General features: G+C 52.0%; 1 protein-coding gene across 10 annotated transcripts in view; it reads left to right on the forward strand.

Annotated features, from left to right (window-relative positions):
• The window catches only part of Cacna2d2 (calcium voltage-gated channel auxiliary subunit alpha2delta 2), a 135,135-nt gene that overhangs the window by 91,313 nt on the left and 21,306 nt on the right, over nucleotides 1-22,516 (forward strand). For all 10 annotated transcript variants that reach the window (XM_047564171.1, XM_047564176.1, XM_047564173.1 and 7 more), the window contains exons 4-5: nucleotides 12,571-12,630; nucleotides 19,803-19,847. In XM_047564171.1, coding sequence (XP_047420127.1) covers nucleotides 12,571-12,630; nucleotides 19,803-19,847 — 105 coding nt within the window. The remainder of the gene's footprint in view (nucleotides 1-12,570; nucleotides 12,631-19,802; nucleotides 19,848-22,516) is intronic.

A 22,516-nucleotide genomic window follows, 5' to 3' on the forward strand; every position in this document is an offset into this window, starting at 1 on the left:
CCATGGTGTCCTTGTTAGCAGAGTAAGAATAATGATTGGGCTCCATGGGGCTTAGAGGAAGCATTGTGAGAAACAACAAATGAATAGTGAAATGATGCCCTATAGAAGAAACTTGGCCATGTTGGTAAGCACAAACACTATGGCCTGCATTGACTGCCCTGGTCTCACCTGCCCACTCTTTCCCACTTTTACATCTTTGCCCCTGCTGAGAAACCCACTTGGAATTCCTTTCCTTTTCCCTCCATCTGGCCTTGTTCTTCAATTTTTGTCAGCTGTCCCGTATTCTTAAAGCACCCCCAGCTTTGTATACCCATAGCCCTCGCCCAGGATGCTCAACATTCTCCTCTTGTCTACCTTTTTCCTCACACAGTCCTGTGAGGTCCAACTATTAGAAGCCCCATCTTGGAGATTTTTTTTTTTTTTTTTTTTTTTTTTTTGCGGTGCTGGGGATTGAACCCAGGGCCTTGTGCTTGCGAGGCAGGCACCCTACCAACTGAGCTATATCCCCAGCCCCAGAAGCCCCATCTTGGAGATGAGATAATCAAGATTCAGAGAATGGCATTAGCCATTCATATCACACACAGCTCCTGGCTCTCTCTCATAGGACATCCTGGTCACTGGTCTTTCTTGGTCCAGTCCCAGCTCTGCTGGAATAGGGGAGTAAACTAAACCCCACTGTCTCCAGGAACTCTGACAGAGTGGACAAGCACCCCACCTCACCCCGGGCCTTCCTTCCTGAGGCTGCTAGGTACACGCTCCAATATCCAGTACCAATTTGGGTTGATTGCAAGGTCCTGGTCACTGAATAATTTGTTTACAGATTCTCTGACCCACTGATGATACTAAAGGGTGATGGGCAGAGGAAGGTGAAGAGTAAATGATATCTGTTCGTCAGTCTTTTTGCAGGGGTACAGGGGTGATGATGCAGGTAGCAGTGAGGAAAGATGGTAGTGATCGTCAAGAGACAGGAGCACTAACAGAGGTGGCCACAGGAGTGATGATTATAGCAATGGCAGTGATGAAAGTGATGGTGACAGTTAAAGTGGTGATGGAGGTGTTGGTAGGTAGAGTTGTTGGTGGTGATAATGATGATGGAGACCATGACTGTATGAAGGGGTGAAGTTAGTAATGAAGCTGATGCTGATGATGGTGATGGTGGTGGGAGTAACATAACATTGACAATGATAATGGAAGTCATGTTGGTGGTGACAGAAGTAATGTTGACAGTGATCATGAGAATATTGGTGGTAATTAAGAGGGACCAACAGTGATGATGAGGTGATGGTGATGATGACTTTTGGAGTAACATTCTGGCAGAGGCAGAGGTAATGGTGGTAGCAAGGGGGGTGGTAAGGCTGATAGGACTCCCTGTGGAATGTATCTCTTAGAGCAGTCTGCCAAGCAGCCTTCACCCATTCATGGGCCATGGTCTAGCTAGAAGCAGGACGCAGTGGAGCTTGCTTGGTTCTCTTTTTATTTTAACCTCCAGTGAGCACAGCCTTCTGGGTAATGAGATGCAAATTGACAGAAAAGACAATGAGCCAGCCTGCGGCCGGTGGGGCAGCTTTTAGAGTCAGACTGATTGCCTCCATGCCAATTTGCATGGCATTAGCTGTGCACATCTTCTCCAACAGGCTCGTGCATTTCATCAGAGGTCACCCATATAGTTGCATCCTATAAAGGGGGCAACCTGTGACCCCAGGCCAAGGTCAGGAGCAGGGCAACTCTGACCCTGTCCTGAACAGGGTTATAAGATCTGACTTCAAGGAGTCTGTCTGGGACAATAGGGAAGTACAATGGATGAGAGGCTTCATGGTTAGCCAGGGACAGACCAGAAGTCAGGCCCCATGAGGGGCAGGCCTAGGAGGTCTGTTTTAGCCAGCACCATATTTCCATCTGAGTGTGATACAAAGGTGATAAAAGGCCTCAGGCAGGAGAGAAACCTGGTCCTGGTTTGGAAAGCCTCAGTGTAGATCCAGGCTCTGTCCCTAACTGATGCAGTGACCTGGGAAAGCCCTCCAGACCTTGGCTACCTTATTGTGTACGGAGCCAATGGGCTGCTGACCTCATGAACTCCACTTTGAAGATGATGGTCATCGAGGCAGGCCCTGTCTATGGTGCTCAGCAAGTGGCCCTAGTCCAGTCCAGGGCCACACATTTCAGCCTTCTGAACAGGCCTTCCGTCCTTGTCACCCATCACTCAAGGCTATGCCTGGGGTCATTCCTGAAGTATGAACCAAGAGGACCTAGAGAGTGCCCCAGGCACCCTGTTGGCAGCCCTGTTGCCCAAACCCAGCCCTGTTGTCTGCTCCGTCCATTCTCCCAGTCTCTGTCCAGGGTCCCAAAAATTCTGGCCCAAACTGCCTTGGGGTCCCTGCTGCCGAAATGTCTGGGGGACCCCTCCCCTGTTGCCCTTACTCTCTAAGACCTGAAAATTCTTTGGCCCAGTACAGCCCATGATTACTACTCCATGCCTGTTCCACAGGACAGAAAATAATAGTGCTGGTGCTCTCCCCTCTGCCCTCCACCCCCAGCCTGGCCAGAGTCCCCTCAGGCACATTCCGGTGCCCATTCAGCCCCACCTCCCTCTACACTGTCCCACTCTTTCTCATGAGGTTGGGCCTAATCAGAGCTAATCAGAAAATTATGAGCTGCCTGATTACTGATTAGATTCCTAATGTTAATAGAGTCGAGAAGGGCCTGCTTGGGCTGTGTTTTAGGAAAAAGTATAAAAATAACATCATGGGAAGGGAGCATGGTGGTTGGGTGGGGGCTCAGGCTCTAGTTGGGTTGGAGGGCTTGGATTCAGCTTCCTGGCAGAAATACATCCCATAGCAGAGGGGCTTCCTAGCACTCTAAATTCCTCCAGCGAATTTGCAAACCCAAGCAGCTCTTACTGTAGAGTCCTCTAGCAAGTCTATGTTCAGGACAGCAGAACAAAATGGCAGTGGAAAAAAGTTATGTGGGATATAAAAAAGGTGGTACACCAGAGGACAGCAGGGCCATGCCACGTCTATCCTGCTCACTGATGCCTAGTACAGACCAGGCCCCATAGTAGTTGCTCAATAAACATTTGTTCACAGGAAGGAGAGGGTTACATTAACCCCTTCTCATAGGAACTATCACCATCCTGTATCCTGTCTTTGAATCATGTGGGTATAGAGACACATGATAAGACTTCTGGAAAAAGGATGTGGGTGATATCATGATAATGCACTGGTCTTGGGCCAAGGCAGAGAATACCTGCTCCCCAGGGACTCAACTTCTGGCTTCCTTAGCCAGATGAAGTACATATGTCCACCTCCCCAGCTTTACATTCCAGCAGAGCACAGTGACTTTTGCTTCTTGACCATTTCATTGCTGATTTGTCAGTAGCTGGATGAGGCTGGTGGAATACATTATCACATTATCCAGGGTCAGCAGCAGTTTAGACCCCAGAGGCAGCCATCTGAGCTCCTGTGCATGGGCACATACTTCAACTCAGCCTCACCCTATGCACCTTTCCCTGTACCATCTTGGGTCCCTTTTCCCTGTCATCAGTTGCTATTACTGGCCTGGTCTCTGTCATCTCTACCCAGGAAACCCAGGGCCTCTAAGCCAGCAGGCCCCTGGGGGCACCTCCTGATTCATCTCCTGCTCCATTGACCGTGATGGGAACCTCAGGCCACTTAGCACTTCTGTGCTGAGCTGGCCTGTGTCCAGCATTGGAGCCACATAGATCAATGAATCAAATGTCTGCCCTGAGGGACAACATTTGGAATGGAGTCAGATGCACATACAGCCATGGGAACCACAAGGGATCCTGGAACCAAGCCCGTCAGGGCACTAGACTTCCTGGAGGAGGTTCCCAAGCACCACTAAAAGATGAAGAGGAACAGGACAGGTGAGAGGAAGAGAAGATCAACCCAGGTTCAGGGCACAGCACAAACAAGAACACAGAACCTGAGCGTGCAAGAAGGCAGGGTTCAAGGTCAGCAGAGTAGAAGAGTGATGAGGTTGACAGGGCCCTATAAAGGATGGCAACAGGAAGGAAGGCACAGTCAGGGTACCCAGGAAATTGACAGGGGCACAGGAACCAAGGTGGGAGTACAGGGGCTTCCAAAGGTCCAGGAAAATGAGTTCATGCCAGACAGCTTGGGTGTGGGGGTCTAAAGTTGGGGGGGGGGGTCCTCTAGAAAGATCTGACCAGAAAAGTGAGAAAGGGTCATAGGAATGGGGGCTTCAGTGGGACAGTCTTTGAAAAGTGATGGTACAGCTTTGGTGGGATTGAATGGGGACACTCTGGTGGGCCCTGGGTTCCTGCTGTGGCAGGACCAGGTTGGAGGTCAGGCTGAGATGCTGGGGGCAGTGATTGCAGCTCCCAACAAAGGTAGTGGTGAGGAGAGAGACAACCTATTAGCACAAACTTCAGAAGAAATAAGGTCAAACCAAAGTAAGAAGGCCCATGTGCACCAAGGTGGTAGGGAAAGTCAGGAGGCCTCTGGGGTGCAGCAAGAAAAGGGGAAACCCAGGACCACCAGGGTTTTGCCTCCAGAGTGAGTCTACATCCTGCCCTCTATCCATGCCTGCTTTCCAAACATCTCCCCACTGCCCTGGGAGAGCAGAACAGGCTTCGGGGGTTCCCATTTTATAGGCGAGAAACAGATCCAGAAAAGTGAGAGCAGTGCCCCCCAAATTACATGCTGGCTCAGTTGCTGAGCCTCAGGATCTTTAACCTCCCAGCTCCGGGGTAGGGGGGATGTTGTCAGACACAAGCAGCACACCCATACCCACTTGTGTCTGTCTCTAGAATGTGGCCTGATGAGGAGACAGGAGGTGGTGACATGCTTCATTGGTGCACTCAGATAATGCCATGCACCCTTGACACCCTTACCTGATGATATCTGTGTGACTGTTTAAAGGATGAGAGAAGTTTTAATGAATTATACTGGGTCATAATTCAAAGGGAGAAAAACTGACAAAATTATAGGAAATTCCATCTGGCTCATCAGGGACTGATTCACCTGCAGAAATGTATGGGTTTCATGCCAGGGTTCAAACAGGGGTACCAGCAAGGTTAGAGGACTCCGCTCTCCAGATACAAAATATGTGCCCCATAGCCCTGTCCCCAATGAACCACTTCCTCCAGCCACATCCCACCTGCCTCCAGTTAACCATGGAGGCCAGTTAATTACATAAGGGCTTAATTCACTGATTAGGTTAAGGAAAAGCCCAATCATTTCTCCCCAAAAACTTCTTGCATTGTCTCACACATAACTTTTAGGGAACACCACATCTAAACCATAACACTTCTCCATCTCCATTACAGACTACCCTCACTTCTTCATATTTTTCCTGGAAAACCAAAACACAGGCTGTCCTTCCAGGCAGCACCAAGGAATCAACAGCCAAGCCTGTGCTACCCACAGGGAGCAAGCAAGCCCAGGCCCAGGGGTGTAGAGGTGGTGGCTGTCCCACTACAGAGGGAGACAACTCCAGTGAGTTTTTCCCTGCCACATGTGTTCTGACCTTTTTTTTTTTTTTTTTTTAAGAAAAGAAATACATTTTACTAATTTTTTTTTTTATATCTACTCATGGAGAGCATGTGTGACTGGTGAGAGAAAAGGTCAGGGAGCCTGTCACTTCCAGCAACAGCAAGGGCCTTAAGTGAGGGCCTTCCCTCAGGCACCCTTTGTGCTAGAACTGTTTGTTATTTCCCTTGGGGTTTTTTGGTTGCTAGAATCTTGGTCTGGGACTTGAATATTTTTCTTTGTTCTGGTTGAGGTTTTATCTCTAAGCTGGGTTAATGTGGAAAAGGTAGTATGTGAAGATGCATATGGGAGCCAAGCACATCCAGTACAGATGCAGCAGGGAGTGAAGAAAGGGGCCTCACAGGACAGGCAAAGCTGAATGCATACCCTGCACCTCAGGAAGGCAAAGCCACAGTGGGTCTCATCACCTACCAGGCATAATCTTGGATCCTGGCCATTCCACTCTGCCCATCCTGAGTCATTTCTCTCATCCCTCAGAACTCAGCAGAATGGGAGATTGGGACAGGACCTGCCCTTAGAAGGTCATGGTGCCCATAAAACTCTTGAGCACATCGTGTGCTGTGGATGGCAGCATTCAGAACCACTGAGGTGACCATTGCTCATGTAGCAGGCATTATCTGTCAGTACGTGCTCTGCTCCCAGACCACAGGTTGTGCAGGATGGAACCAAGCTGAGATTCTCCTGCTCCCTGACTACTGATGTACTTGCATGGAGCAGGCTGTGGATGGACACACCAATGCCCATTCAAGGCCAAGGCTATAAGAAGGAGACACCAATAGGCCAGTACCCTCCCAACCCTGCCTGCTTTCCTGCCCTTGTTGTCAGCCCTGGGGCTCCTGCTTCTTCCTTGCTGAGCTGCATCTTGCTTCGTTATTATGCAGATATTTTAATTATGCAGATATGTTTTTAGACAGTTTTAAATATGTATATTATTTACTCATTAGACCATAACAGCTCTGGAAATTGGAAATCTGTATTTAGTATCTATCAGTGCACAATACAGAGCTAATACAGAACCCACTGTTAGGGAAGAGAGTAGGTGGCAGTGTGGGAGGGCTGGGCTGGGCAGGAGCTGCTGGGTACCTCCTCCTCTGGGATCTGGACCCAGTGAGACCAAGGTTGAGGAGTGGGCTTGGGGCAGCAGCTGAAAGGCCAATTCCTGATCCCGTCTCTTGGGAGAAGGGCAAAGGAACTGTTGCTGGGGAGTGGAAGGGCAGCTGAGCGCAACCAATCAAACCCCAGTTGGCCAGACCAACTCCCTCCCTAAGATTTTCACTCTCCAACATTGCTGTCTTTGGCAGCTGGCAGACCTGGGAAAGGCCCCTGTACCATGTCCTCACTAGAGGCCTGGGGCAGTGGCACTACTTCTCTAAGACACTCTCTCAGTTGCAAAAAAAAAAAAAAATCCACTTCTTAGGTGTCTTGTGGTCCTTCACCTAGCGTTGGGTTACCTGCATCAGTTGGTAATCTTTGGCTTAGGATAGGTGCTGGAGCCATGTCTGTGTTAGACTGTCATTGTTATCTCCCTCCCAGCCCTCTGGCAGTGTTCTCAGGGCATCTATGTGGTACTAGCATTCTACTCTGGGCTTGCTGCCCCTGGCCTCCTCCTCAGAGCACCCCATCCATCAGAGTTTCTGCCTGACTCAGTCACCAATGCCCCAGATCTCAACATCCTGCACCCCAAGGGTTCAGGGCCTTTTATTCTAAGCCACTTATATCCTCCTGGAAGCAGGAGTAGCTACAATTAAGTCCAAAAAACTCTTATCTTTCCCTCTGGGCTGTGTAGTTGAACAAGTCCTATTTTTATTTATTTATTTATTTATTTTGCAGTGCTGGGGATCGAACCCAGGGCCTTGTGCTTACAAGGCAAGCACTCTACTGACTGAGCTATCGCCCCAGCCCGAACAAGTCCTATTTGATGGGCAGTTGCTCCTCAGGCCCTTGGGCACCAACCCTGGGAAAAGGGGCCTCTGACTAGGGGGAAGGAAAGAGGACGAGGAGAAGTGGGGCACCCGGTCTGGCAGGAGGAGCAGGCTCTCTAAGAGCATGGCATGCCTGAGGCTCCAGGCCCCAACACTCTAGCCCATCCCCTTCCAGCATGCAGAGTCCTTACCCTCCAGGTGTAAGCCTCTGAGGGTGCCCTTATCTCATGTTGTCTGTCTCAGCTTTCCAAAGCTAAGGATGTTTAACTTAGTGAAATTTGAAGGTACTGATGGAGGGGCCAATCCCAGGGGAGTATTGTCCCCAGCCCAGCTTACTGCCAGTCCTCTTTTTTCTTGCCTTTTCTTGTAAGAACAGTTCCCGGAGCTGAGGGAAATTGATTGTTAAGTGAAACTCTCTGATAATTGCCTCTGAAATGCCTGCTGTTATCATGATGGACTTGGCTGTAAGCCTACTGCAGTTCCCTCCAATGCCGTGACCAAGATGGGGGGGGGGACATTGCAGGACAGGCAAGGCACCATCAGTGACTTCATAGTAGTAGCTCCTCACCCCTCAAGAAGTGCTGAGGAAAAGAGACACACACCTGGGTCACACACCTGCCAGACTCAACATAGGCCTCTACACCGGTGCAGAGATGTCCTGACCTTCATTTAGCAAACTTTCATTGTACACCTACTGGATGCCATGGCCAGGTTACTGTAAACTTGAGAACCGCTACAACCTATCCCCACCAAACTCGGAGTTAGAGGGGAAGATAGACACAGAGAGTTCCCAGAGTGCTGTGATGAGGACAGGTGGGGGCCTGGCAGAGGTTCTGGAGTTTTCAAGGATGAGAGAGTGAACCAGGCTAGAGAAGTCTGGATGAGAGTGGATAGGGAGGAGTCAGCATGTACAGGAGCCTGGTAGCAAGAAGACCAGGGATTACAGGTGACTCTAAGAGCAGAACTCAAGAGTCTAAGCAGAGATTTCCAGGAGAACCAGCACTCAGGGTCAGGGCTAGGAATGGTGTACATCTTTCCCAGACAAAATCAGGCACCCCAGAGATAAGAGCAAGCTGTGACTCCAGTTTGACCCCTGCTGTGCAGGACATCCTGGTATATTCTCCCCTCACCTCTGGGCCTGTTTCCTTTCCTATCCTGCCCACCCAGGCCCATCAGGAGGACCCAGGAGAGATGGGAGGGAAGTGCTAGTAGGATGAACCTTGAGTCAGCATAAGCATGGCCTCCCAGCCAGTCCTGAACAGACCTGGGCTCTATGAGAAACCCATATAGGAACCCAAGGCTTTGAGTACTCAGCCTGAACCAGACAGGTGGGGCTAAACTCAGAAAGGTCCCTGCCTGAGGACATACCCCGCCTGGCACAGGGGAGGGGGAACCCATGAGATGCACAAGGGCAAAAGGAAGTTTTCAGAAAGGATGACACAGTATGTATCAGTGGCCCAGTCTGAAAGTGCTGACCAGGCAAAAAGAACAGGTAAGAGAGGAAGGCCTAGAGGCGGGCAAAAATCCACAAGAGAAACCCCAGTGGACAGATAGACTGCCTAAAGGCAGCTGTAGACACTGAAAGAAGGAAATTGCCAAAAACCTACCCACCCTCTGAGTGGGTGCAGTTACTATCTCCAATTCACAGAACAGTGAAGGCCGGAGAGGTGAAGCCACTGCTTGAAGAAGCCACTTTGAACCCAGGCCAGGGCTCCAGGCTATGATCCCTACTCAGGGCCCCTGGTGCATACTGTGGGTGGTCCAGGTCCTCTCACCTCTTATCAGCCTGATGGGACCTTGTACAATTGTAGTCTGCCCCCTCCACCCCAACCAGCTGCCTGGCCCTTCCTCCCACACCACCAAGCCTGCATGTTTAGCAGTTTCCACACGTCCAGCGCCCGGGGATGGACTGATTGATCTGTAACACCGAAAAAATAATAATGGCTTGATCGTTACTGAGGATTAAAAGTAATCCTTTTGCTGTGGCTATTGCGACTCCGTTATTCACGAGTCAGCGGGCCGACCCAGGCCTTTGAGCCCACGGGACTCCAAGAGCTCAAGGAGGCTGGAGGCTGGGGCCCTTCCTCTCTGGGGCTCCCTCACCTTGTCTGCTAGGTTTTGGAGGCAGAGGGGCCTGTGGCCTGTGGCCCTCATGTTTTGGAGACTTTGACTCTCACCCTGAGAGAGTAAAGAAGCTGGCACCCCCTGGCCAGGGGTGGATGTAGAGAAAAGAGATCATTCCTCAGGACAGTGGTCCACTTTGGTGATTTACACTAGTGTCAATTTGGTGTCTAAAACCCCATCTACCCTGTGACTTTTCTATGGCAAGAACCTGACCCACTCTGACCCAACTCCATCCCTTATGAAGGGCAGCAGCCTCCACAGATCCTTAGGTGGGCTCCAGGCCCACTCTGAGGTAGATCTGGGTCCCTGGGAAGGTAACGGGCCACTGAGTAAGGAAAGAGGGGACACAATGATTGCTCAAGGGTCACCCCTTGAGTGCATCTTCAGGGGATGCCTCCTCGTGCTTTACAGATCTTCCAGGCAAAGTGCTGAGCTTGGTACTGGTACATAGTAGGCGTTCAGTTAGTAGTAGTAATAAGTATTGTCAACTATTCATGCTACATAGTAATGTCATCCATAGAAGGACACTACAGGCTTGTGAATTGGGGGCCTCATCCATCACTGGAAGTTGGGGTCTGGGGAGTATTTTTTATTAAGGCCAAGAGGAAGTCCCAGGATAGAAATGAAAGATAGGAGTCAGACACAGGTGAGCCCTACAGGACCTCAAGGAAGCATTGCCTTTTATATACAGAGTAGTAAGTGGGGACAGGGGACAGCCACACAATCAGATCTACATTCTGAGATGAGGCTTCAGGGGTTGAGCAGGGAATAGATGCAGAAGGACAAGAGAGGACACAGGTTCCTGGTGCAGGACAAAGCCTGAGCCAATGGGTGAACAATAGGTGGTTTGATGATGTCAGAAGTGGGAGGTAGGAGGCAGAGGTTCCCAGGTGGATGGCCTGTTCCAAGAGGAGGAATTGCAGTTTAGATGCATTGAGAGTCATCCCAGGGAAACGTCCAGGAGTTTGGGGTGGGTGGCAGGATTTGAGGCAAGATATGTGAGGCCTGTGGCCTCTGAAGTCCCAAGATATGAGACTGGGTTAGGGGGTCAGAGGACAATGTGAGTCCCACCACATCAGGTCCTGCAGTAAAGGGTAGAAAGAGGACAGGAGAGGGAGGTTGAGGCCAGGAGAGGCTGAGCATTGTGAGGTGAGGGACTTTGACTCCAAGAAGCACTTTCTTAACCTGTCCCCAGACCCCAGCCTAATAGCCTTCCCACCATTCAATGCTCTTGACCTGAGGAAGGGAGGGAGCCAGGCCCAGCAGAAGGGGGAACCCCTCACACTGCCAGGGGTGACTTCTTGCTCCTGGAGAGTGATGGCCTTAGTTCCACATGGGGCTTCTGCACTCCCCGCTGCCCTGCTGTTCAATGCTTCAAAGAAGAAAAAGCTGGTCTCCCGTTTTCTCCTAACAGGCAGCTGTCAGACTTTATTAGACCCTCTCTCTGGGGCCCACGTGCCACATCAGGCCTGAATTGATGGATGGGGATGAGGTGTCTTGAATACCAAAGGACCGGGGCCTTCTGAGGATTGCTGGAGGCAAGACTGCACTCCACCTAGAGGATGGGTGGGGTAGTTTGAGGGACCAGCCTCCTTGGACATGGTGGGCCCCTCTGGGGGTGGCCTTTGTACCTTGGTCATGGACCGAGCAAGGTGGATGTGATGATGAGAGCTGGCCAAGGGCCACAGCCTGATCCAGGCTCTCTGTGTGGCCCTAGGCAGGTTGCTGGCTATTCCATGCTTTGGTATCCTCATCTGAAGAGGAACCATAATGGCACCATGTCAGGCACATAGTGAATAGTAACAGATGCACATGTGTCATGGCTGCAGGATGGTGGACATGTGATGGGTGACCAGTTCATGGTATTGATTGTCATTAGGACTAACAGGAATTACTGAACTCAGCTCTACAAAAGGGCCCAGAGGGCCAGACTCAGTTCCATCCTTGGGAGCCTCAAGAATTTCTGAGGGACAGGATCCATGGTATCCCAGCTCAGGCCCAGAGGGCAGCCAGGTCCTTGTGCCTTCTGTACAAGCCTTCCTGATGTTCTGAGTTCCCCTAGCACTGAGCCTCCTGCTCCTAGCTACTCCTGCCCTAGTGGTTCTGCCTGTTTGTATCAGGGTCTCCAAACTAATCTATGAGACTCATGACTGTGTCTGCCACATCTCCACACATCAGCATAGTCTGGAGCTAAGCATGGCCAATGACAGGTATGGCACATACTGGCACACAGCTATGCTCTCAGAAGTACTTTGCTGCCAGGCATAAGTGTCACTGGCAAAAACCACTGGAACCAGCACAGAGGATAGGCTTCATGGATAGAGGGCTTGACACCCCGTGGGAAGGGGCTCAGGGAGCCTGAGAGAAGGCCAGTGGGCCTGGGTGGGCAGAAGTGGGCTATGGGCCTGGGCATGCTGGGGTAAAGGAGCACCAGTGAGGCACTGTCACTTGTTGGGGTTCAACCAACTGGGGAGACTGACCCTCATTTGTAGGCAGTATGATGTGCCACTCAGGCTTCCCCAGGCCTGAGTGCTTCTGCCATTCTCTGGGCAGGAGACACTGCTGGGCTGAAGAACAGAGTCTCACTGAGAAGCTACTCTGGGCATGCTGTGCAAGCCTCCCCTCTCCTATAGAAGCCAGCAGTGGCCAGAGAGGTGCTCTTACAGCCAGCTGGGCTAAGGAACCTCTGAGTATCTGGTGGAATGAGAGAAAAGGAAGTCCTGAGGGCTGGGGTTGTGGCTCAGTGGTAGAGCACTTGCCTAGCACGTGTGAGGCCCTGGGTTCGATCCTCAGGACCACATAAAATAAAAAATAAAGGTATTGTGTCTTCCTACAACTAAAACAAAATACTTTTTAAAAAAGAAAGAAAGAAAGAAAAGGAAGCCCTGAGCTGGACTGGCCCCAGGGAGTGCTGGGAATGGAGAAGGCTTTGGGGTGGGCATGGGGGAGGCAGCCCATCTCAGCCTCTGACCTCCCTGTACTCTGTCCCTCAGAGACTGGCAGATGCTGCAGAGAACTTCCAGAAAGCCCACCGCTGGCAGGACAACATCAAGGTAAGAACCACAGCATCCTCGCCAACACCTAGGGTACACTACTCCCAGTAAGGTGAAGGTGAAGGCCAGGGAGCAGGGAGAGTGCTGCCCAGATACACTGGAGGGCATTTAGGGGTCATGAAGTAGAACTGAAAGCTTTTATCAAAAAATCACAGGCTCCCCCTAAGTTCTGGACCATGCACAGCAGATATGAACTCCCATGTCACTCCAGAGGAGTCATTGGACATCCCGTGAGTAGACAGGCTGCTCCAAAATAGCCCTCCCAAAAGAAGGTGCCCCAGTTCTTGGAGAGTCCCTAAGTCAACGAGATCCTTTGACCTCAGGACTCATCCAAGATTTAAAAGCAGTAGGTAACCTGGGAAAGGTGCCAGGAGAAGGTGGCATGTGTATTCCCTTCCCACCCTGAAGAGCAGCCTTCCTCCCAGGAGGCCCTTAGACTAGGCTCAGGGAACCAACCTGTCAGTCACAAAAGCCTCTCCATCCACCATGAGACCTCAGAAAGGGCTCAGATTCCTTGGAGTGGAATGAGAGGCATTGGGAGCAGAGGGCCCAGGGTGCAGGAAGGGAAAGGGCAATCTTGGCAACCAGTTCATGACTGGGACTGGACACACCTGTCCCCTTTATGTCAGACCAGTGTTAGGGAAACCTCAGAGAACCTCAGTGCCAGGAGAGATGGAACCCTTAGAGATTAGACCATTTGGCAGGGCTCCTTATGTCTGGGCTATGCCTTCTGGTGTTCTCCTTGCTAAACATAGGGAGGTGCAGAGTGGGGTGGCACTAAGATCTGCCCCTGGGACCCAGGAACCAGTAAGGGTAGAGTGGGCCAGGCACATCCAGGCCCATCTGCTCCAGGGGTGAGGTCTTGCTATTATCCCTACTTAGCTAATGAGAAAATGGGCAGTATGCTTAGACCTGAGATTACCTGTTGGTGGCAGAGATTCATAGTTGGCTATTGGGCACCAGGGGCCTCATGCCTATGATTGAAGCCCCTAAACCTACTCCTTGTTCCCCATCCCCCCAGGCCACCCTGAGCCTGCCCTACCTTGCCTACCCAGTGGCTTTCCTCCTTTGCTGCCTGGTAGGTGCCAAGTGCTCTCCTTGTAGTTCACATGGGGTTGGGCACAACAGATGACCAAGGATGGGAATCAGATCCAGGGCCTCATGCATGCTAGGCAAGCACTCTACCACTGAGCTACACCCCCTAGTCCCAGATCATTTTTTAAGATAAACAAATGAGCTAGTGACTACCTAAACCAATCCCCCTCCCCAGGAGCCTTAGGACTGACCCTCTTCTTCCTCTCCATTACTGGGCCCCATGCTTTCCTTAGCCCCTTGATCAGAAATGTGCATGGCAGCAGTCATTGGGTCTCATCATCACTCATACCAAGCCGTCACCTCCAGATAACCCCTGTGTGATAGCTCCACCTGCAAGAGCCACCCTGAGCCTGAACTCAAGGCCCAAGAATCTGGCAGCTCCTGCCTCCCTCACCAGCCTTGCTCCCCATTCCCTTCCTCTTGTGTCCCACCACACTGAACAGTTTGCTTCAGGCCCCTTCCTGGTCCTGGGCCTTTGCTGATCTCTGCCTCGAAGGCCCTCCATTCCTCCTGGAGCCCAGCTCATCTGTCCCTTCCCTGGAAAGCTACTTTCTCTCCCCAGCCAATCAGGCCCTCTGTCCTCTAGGCATCTAGGACCCCTCTGCTCCTGCTCAGTTTCTCCTTTGTTCCTGACCATTGGATTTTTCCCCTCCTTCACAGACAGACATGTGGAGCAGGCACAGAAGTTAGGGAATAGGGAATGAAAAGACCTGCCCTCTGCCTGACTTTCTTTCCTTCCCAGTCCAGGTCCTAAATGGGGACAAAAAGGCTACCATGGCCCCAAAAACATTTTCTCTTTTTGATTCTGCAGAAAACCCAAAGTTTCCCAATGTTGTCCTGCCAGACCCTTGGCCCCTGCATTTCAGCCACTCCCTGAGACAAGAACAGCTTATTCCAGGCCAGTGTGAACACCAAGGAGGCCTATCAGGAAGGAGGACCAGGGCCCAGGGACACCCAGGGGTGCTGAGAGATGCTGCTCGAAGACTCACTTTCATAGCAAGGGCTTCATTGTCCCCATTTGGCAAAGATCTGGCTCGCATTGGTACTATCAGCTCAGCCATGACAAGTGAAGTGGTCACCAGGCTATAGAGGTGCCATGTTGATGATGGCATGATGCATCCTTTGCCATAGCCACCCTTGGACCCTGGTTGCTTCTATCCTGAGATGAGGCAAGAGTGGGCTCTGGATGCCCACCCCCAACTTGACCAGAGGTGTCACAGCTCAAGGTATGACCACAGGCAACCTGACCACAAGACCAGCAGGCTCTTGTTTGCCTAATGTTCCCCACCCTCCCCGCATAGTCCATCAGTGTGCCTGCCAGTCTGTCTCTCTCAGAGATACTCAGGTGGTGGGGCTCTAGTCATGCCTTCCCTACCAGCTTCAGGGTCACTGCTGTTCTCAGAAAACCCTGCAGCTGCCATGCCTGCCCAGACTGCAAAGCATTAGTGCTAATGTAGGCCCATTAGCCAATGGGCCAACCAGCAGAGTCTGGGCTGCCAAGGAGCACTAGCAAAAGACTTCAGGCAGAAGCTACCCACCCAGGGGATGCATGGTCTGAGGCTGGAGAAGGAATGATGCTCTGCCCCTTACAGGTACACCACCCACCCCTGAAACCACATCCTCCCCAATAACCTTTAGGAGGTGACAGGCAAAGAACCATGTTCCTCCCTTGCACTCAGGAGAGATACCTGGCCTGTGCCACAGTCCCTACCTCAAGGATAGGCCCTTTCCCCAAGCCAGGCTTTCTCTAGGATGCTCTCACCCCTACTGCAAAGGGCAAAGCCTAGGTCCTTCCTTTCCATCCCAAGCCTTAGGATTGGCCCCACTGCCCACAGTCTCCCCGCTTTGCAGCCTCCATCATAATGGTACCCAGTGCAGTGCATAGACCAGGGTCTCACTGGGCTCACCTGTCTGCCCCACTCAAAGCTCCTCCAGGACAGGAGCAGTTGGACCTGACACAGTACCATCTACCACCTGTCCATGCTGTCTTTGTCCTCCACCAGGTATTGGACTGACACATTGACTCGGAATGGTTTCTGACCTCTGAGATGAGGAGGATATGCAGTTCTTGGCAGAAGGAATGCTCTGTTCATGGAGCCAGACTGAAATTCACTATACAATTCACTCCACAATCAATACAGTGGCCTTCACTGTGTCAATAACACACAGCAGGTCTACATGCAGATCTCTGAGGAGCAGATAATAATGGTGTAATACATCAGCATACACACAACCCCATTGACTCCAGTGAGAGACTTAGTGGGTACTGGAGTCTTCAGGATCAGAGCTGAGCTGAGATCAAGGGGACAATGTCTGAACCTAAAATGCACTATACTCCTCCCTAGTCCAAGGCCATGACCCCATACATCTGGCCATGGTATGGGCAAGGAACCTATTGTCTGGCCAGCCTTGGACAAGAGGGAAATTGTGGTCCTAATTAACAAGCAGCACATCCCATGGTCCCTCAGACAGGCAGCAGGTGCTCTAATACCCATAACACTTAGGGAAGATGAAGATGGGCCACCTGCTGGACCATGCCTGGTGCCAGTGCTACACTATGCCAGCAGTGTGTGCCACTTAACCTCCCCCACTCCAGAGAATTGCTAGGCCAGGGTATGAATAGGGAGGGAGGAGAGGCCACTGGCCCCAGGGCCTAAGCGCCAACACCAGAACCTACCATGAAACCATTCTCTGGGAGTCAAATGAAAATAACAGCCCTGCCCTGGGGGGTCTGATGGGGATGACACAGCCCTGTGCAGGGAAGTCATGGGGAAGGTAGCTCTGCCTGGGGAATCTACATGGAAGGCTATGATGGTAGGGCCAGGCCGGAAGAGTTGACTGGATAGGACAGGTGGCCTCCCCAGCCTGGGGGTCTGACCTACCACAAGGCCCACTGCCTACCTTCCTGCCATGTTAGCAACAGACTGCTCTCTCAGAAAACGGTCCTCTTGGCTAGACTGAGCTGGCAGTGAGCCAGAGTAGGAAAACCAAGTGTCCTCACTGGGGCAGCCGGGTGGCCGGCCTGAGCCCTGCACTGGAGGCTGGTGGGCAGGCAGGAATCATGTCTGGCCAGCCTCGGCAGCCACCTTCCAGAGCACCAAACCTGATGACAATTGCTATTCCCCACCTGTCCCAGGCTCTTTTTCCCCTGTACCGCAACTGCCAACACCCCTCATGCCTGCTTGGGCTCAGCTCCTGCTCGGATGTGTCATATACTCACATGTACACCCAGCCCAACCCTTACCTGTCATCTATATACACAGGTTCATGTTGGGGAGTTGTGTGTGATCTGGGGGTGGGGGTGATTCCCCCGCTCCTTGCCTAGTTTGAGCAGAATGACCCCTAAAGTATCAGTTTAACAGGTGGGTATCAGACATTAAGGACACCAGTTTCACCCCATTCAGGGGTCTTTATACACTCAGTCCCTCCTGTGGGCTGTGGAGTGGCACAAGGGGCCTCTGTGGGTAGGGTCAGCCATGCTCCCTAGAGGGACCCATCACTGCAGTTCCTGGTCCTCTTTGCACCCTCAAAGGAGGTATCATCATCCTGACTCAGAAATAATGGGAAATGGAGACCTCATAGAGGCTGCATGATTTAACACAGCACCTCAGAGGTGAGATGGGGTGACTCCTGAGAGTCCTCATGGGGCTACTAGGACAAGCCTACAGGCTGAGACCTCGCTTCACCTCTTTATTCACTGCTCAGAGTTCACACATGTCCCAGTCAGAATTTGAACCCAGGGACCCTTTGCCAAGGCCCCTGCATTCATTCATTAAGGAACAAGCACTTCTTCCTTGTTGCAAACTCCAGAAAGGGAGTCACTAATGTGACCATTCAGGTATAGACCAAGGCAGATAAAGCCTTTCCCAGGACCCCTCCTGCCACACCCCCAGATCCCTATCACATCAAGCATAGCAGTCCCAGCTGTGTTTACAGTGCATTTCCATGTGTGACCTTGCCTACTACTCTGCCGTGTTCTTCTCTGCTAAGGAAGGATCATGGCATGATGCTCATCAAAGCAGAAGAGGTGGGAGGCGTCCTCCCTACATGCATCCAAGCCCTGGGCAGGAAGAGCATACAGATCTCTGAGTCTCACCTGTAATCTCTTGGTGGGGTGGGATATCTATATGATGTTTCCCCTTTATCCTGATGCCACTAACACCTGATCTGCTGAGACCATAAAGCAGCAGGACAAATAGACAAACAGGCACTGCAGCAACTGGAGAAGTGGCCCAAGTGAGTACCTGGGTTCTTGGGGGTGATCCAGGTGCAGGGGGGCCCCAGTCACAGCCTGAGAGGGCTCAGAGTGACCAATCCCCGACCAGTGCCCTTTCCTGTCCTTGAAAAAGGTTTGCCTAAAAAGTTGGCGAGAGAAGCCCCAGGTTGTAATCTGCAGTCCTCCCACCGCGCCCGCCTGTTTTCATTACGAAGGGAAAGAGCATCAGAGCTGTGTTTATAACCCCCTTTTAGATAACAAATCACATTTTCTTTTCGCCTGCGAGTGTGTTGAATTGATATTTTTTTCCCCTCAGTTTAATGGGTTTGTGTGTTCAGGAATGATCTTCATCAACCGAAACTCCTTATTGTGTTTGATGTAATGTCAGCTTTCATTATGTGCTTTGGTTGGAGCCCAGCACAAGGAAAGGCCAGGCACCCTGGAGCCTGGGCTCTGCCCCACCCCCACCTGGTCCACCTGGACTTGTCTTCCTGAATGGGTGGGTGGGTGGTGGGTATGAGCAGGGTTGAAGATGAGAAGCTAGGTCATGGCTATAGTCCAAAGCCTTCCTTATCTCTTCCTAAGAATTATATGTATATTCAGGTCAAAGGGTTGCTGTGAGAAAATGCCAGATGCTGCAGACACCTCAGACTCTGGAACCCTTCAAGTCATTTTTGGTCTTACATTCCTTGGGAGGTTGTAGTCGTGCCTAAGCATAGTGCCAGGCATGCAGTCACTGTTCCAGAGTGCTTGGACTGAACCAACATGTCCAACCAGTTGCTTGTATCCCCAGAGCCCCTGGTGGGAGACAACCTAGGACTATTCCCCGAAACATTCCCCAGCATTAGCCACAGACCCAGCACCAAGGGCAGTCACCAAGGCCAAACCCTCCCCTGGAGGCATGAGGAACCTGCGGTTCAGAGAGGAAATGGTCCAACCCTGGGGTCACAGCAACTGGGTCCCAGCCAGGCCTTAGGCAGGGGTCTCCTTGCATGGTCTGCTTTACTGCCAGCCCTTGGGAGTAGACCCCCATTTGCATGCAACAAAGAAACAGGTTGGGATTGCCAGGGCCATGCTGCAGGATTTTGTTGTATAAAACGGGACTGAGGAGCACCTGGGGAGGGTGACTTGGACAGTGGCCCTGTCCCTAGAGCCCACCAGGGTAGAGTGGGGTGGCCCCTCCTGAGCAGGTGGCACTTGCTGACACCAGGCTAACCTTCTGGCGGCCTCTGTCAGCCACGCTCAGTCCTGATTAAAGATCATTAAACATGAAATTAGCCCGTTTGTGTTACGGGTCCCCGGGGTGGCCAGTGATTATGACGTGCAGATGGCCAAGAACCCAGGCGGCAGGCGAGCAGGCATGGGCCAGGACTGGCGGGCGGCTCCGGCTGGTGAGGGCCGGGAGGCAGGAATGCGGGCAGGGCTTTGTTTTCTCCTGCTCCTGTTGTGTAAACCCCCTTGCATTTCACAACAAATCACAGATAATTAATAAGTACATGCCCATAATGAGCAGGGTTTTTAATAGAAGAAATTGGAAGATGCAGCGTCGAGTCATTATTTTGCTCTTGCCCAGGCTCGGCTCTGTTTTCTCATCTTCCTCACTCCCCTTCCTACCTCAGCCAGCATCTCCACAGCAAGCCGGGCTCTGATTCTGCCTCCCAGCAGGACTGCAGTGCCAGCCCCAGTCCCTGAGCATAGTGGGCAGGGCCTTCTGGGCACTGACTCATCCAGCCCTAACGGGAAGGGCTGTTTTGGTTGTGGGGAGGGGACTGCTCCTGTCCCAGGCCTCTGGCTTGAGGGTCCTGGCTGCACCTCAGAAGGCACTGAGCTGTGAATACTGAGGCCTCTCTCCCTTCACCAGGAGGAAGACATCATGTATTACGATGCCAAGGCCGATGCTGAGCTGGTGAGTGCCCCCACCATGCTGTAGTGGGGGTGGGCTGCCAGCACCACACCCCCTCTTCTGACACTCTGGTGTCAGATGTAAAATGGGTGTTAAGACTCATCACTAAGCCTTCTGAGCTCATCCCTACAGAGCTGTGGTGACTCCCCATCTCTCACAACTCCAAGACTGTGTTACTGTGGCCACTAATAGGCTGGGCTCTACTGCATAGTGTGGGGCAGGCTGCTTCTCCCACCTACCCCAGGCAGGTCAAAGCACCTCCCTCCACAAGGAAGTTCACATCCCAGCATAGAGAGGGAGTCTCTGAATATGACAAGAATAGGGGAGAGAGATCAATGGGGAGGGCTTCCTGGAGGTGGACAGGTGGGTGCAGGCTCTAGGTCAGTACAGGCTCCCACACCCTGCCCCAGGATCAGTGCTTAGCCCTGAGCTCAGTCTCACTTCAGCTGCAGAGGTAACTCAGTTCCTGTGCCCTCTCTTCAGATGAGTCTCTGTTCAGCGCCAGTTGTACCTCTTAGAAGGGTGGCACTGGGACAGAGCCACACTGCTCTTTTGCCTCCATGTTTCTCACTGGCTCAGGTCTGCTTGGGCTGCCCTGAGGGGTACTGAGATCCCTGTCACCAAATGATTCAGTGAAAGATGTATGACCATTGGTCAGAGGTGGCTACAGAGAAGATAGGAGTATCTGAGGAAACAGACACTTGAAGTAGAAAGTGTTTTATTAACTTGGCAAGCCCCAAGTCCTTCTAACTGGCTTCAGAGTGGTAGGGCACAACTGTCTCCTCTGTAAATAGAGGTGTCATAGTAGTGCAATCTCGAGGGACCAACCTGGGCTTGCTAGTGCAGAAGATCCAAGATCTAGTCTTCCTCTCCCAGGCCTGAGGGCCTGGGGCCTTTCCTGGGATAGGCAGGCAGTATCCCATAACACCAGGAGGTAGGAAGGCTGGAAATGGTCCCTGTGCAGAGATCACAGTGTCAGGCTGGCCTGGAGAGCCTTAAGGAGGGCAGGGGCCAAGAAGAAGGGGGTGGGCTCAAGCAGGTGTGCTTCCCCTTGGCTGAGCTCCGTGGCTCCTGGAGAAGTTGCTAAAATTAAAGCTAGAATCTGAAATTCAAATGAAGAGCGAACCTTTAATTAGACCCTGAATCTAATTTCTTACCCCCCTCGGCAGCGGGCTGTAATTTTAGCAATCAGTGCATTAAATATAAACCAGGAGACTGTGGTTGCCCACCACACAAAGCCCCTGGGCTCACGGATGGTACTGAGGGGCTCCTTGGGTAGCCCGCTACCGGGTCCCCTGCTAGGACACTCTTTACTCCCTGCTCCCAGCATCCCCCAACTCAATCAGGAACCCCAACCCCTGGTTCTCTAAATCACTGACTCTCCACCCTCCACCCCTGGGGTCTAGGGATTGTCTAATGAGGGAGATTTACTCTGGGCAGAACTGGGCTAGAATCAGCCAGGACAAAAGCCCAGCCAGGCCCTGGTATAAATAACAGCACGCACACATTTGCCAACTCCCCTGCTTGTTGTGTTGTTTTGTTTTTTTAATCTTTGCCAGAGGTACAGTTAGAGATCTTTCTAGACCATTTACTTTTAAATTACCAGCCAGAAGGTGGGGGTGGGGGAAAGAGAAGGAAGGAAAAAGTTCGCCAGCTGATAGCTTATCAGAACAGAATCCAAATGTCACATTAGTTGGGAAAGTTGGGAGATTAAATTTTCCTGCGCCCTTCATCTGCTGCTGACATTTCAGGGGCTTTCTTCTCCCTCGCCTCCCCCTCCTCTGAGCAGAGCATGAGTGGTGCATGCCTCACAGGCCGCCAGCTCCCTGCTCTGGCCTGGATGCTCAGAGGCTGCCTGCCCTGGCTTTATCCAGCTCCCAAGGGCTTCTGAGGGAACCCCCACTGGGTGGGCAGAGCATGGCACATTGGGTGAGAAGCAGGGAAGGGCAGCATACAGCCTGGATTTTGCTGTACAAAATCCACCCTGCAGAGATGAAATGGGTGTTTGCTGTGGGCCTGTCAGGGCCATGTCCCCAAGGTATGCGGAGCACATCTGCCTAGGTGGAAAGACAGGGTCATCCTTTCCCCAAAAGACACAGGCTGGGCAGATGCCTAAAGACAGAACACAAAGGGAGGGACCTGCCAGGACACAATGAGAGGCAGGGGCAATAGCCTATGAGACACACGGGGGAGATGATATGAGCTGAGCCTGAGCTGAGGCTGGTCACAGGAGTCTCGGGAGACAGCACAGGAGTGTGTGGTGGGTTCCTCTGCTTAAGCTTCCTCCTACTGCTCTCTTCCCTGCCTTAATCTCCATCTCTCCCTTGCCTCCCCATATGGCTTTTCCCTCTCTTCCCCTTCACTCTCCACCATCTTCCCTCCCTGCTCACACACCTGCACCCAAGCCTGTCCCCCACCTTGACTGTGGCATCCACACTATAGTTGCCTGCCAGCCTGTGGTGGTGGGTGGGGGTGCATGACGCATGCCCAAACTGCCTGGCCGAGAGATGCTATAATTGGCACCTGTCAGGCGACTGCGGCTCATTTTAGAAAATCAACAGGGGCCCTTACAATCCTACTGCTAGCAGGCACAGCAGACCTTTCCTCTGGCAGTCACCAGGTCTCAATGCTAGCTCCCACCCCTGCTCTCTCCAGGTTTGTCCTCCAGTTAC

This window comes from Sciurus carolinensis, chromosome 9, assembly GCF_902686445.1.
Source record: "Sciurus carolinensis chromosome 9, mSciCar1.2, whole genome shotgun sequence".
Taxonomy (NCBI): Eukaryota; Metazoa; Chordata; class Mammalia; order Rodentia; family Sciuridae; genus Sciurus; species Sciurus carolinensis.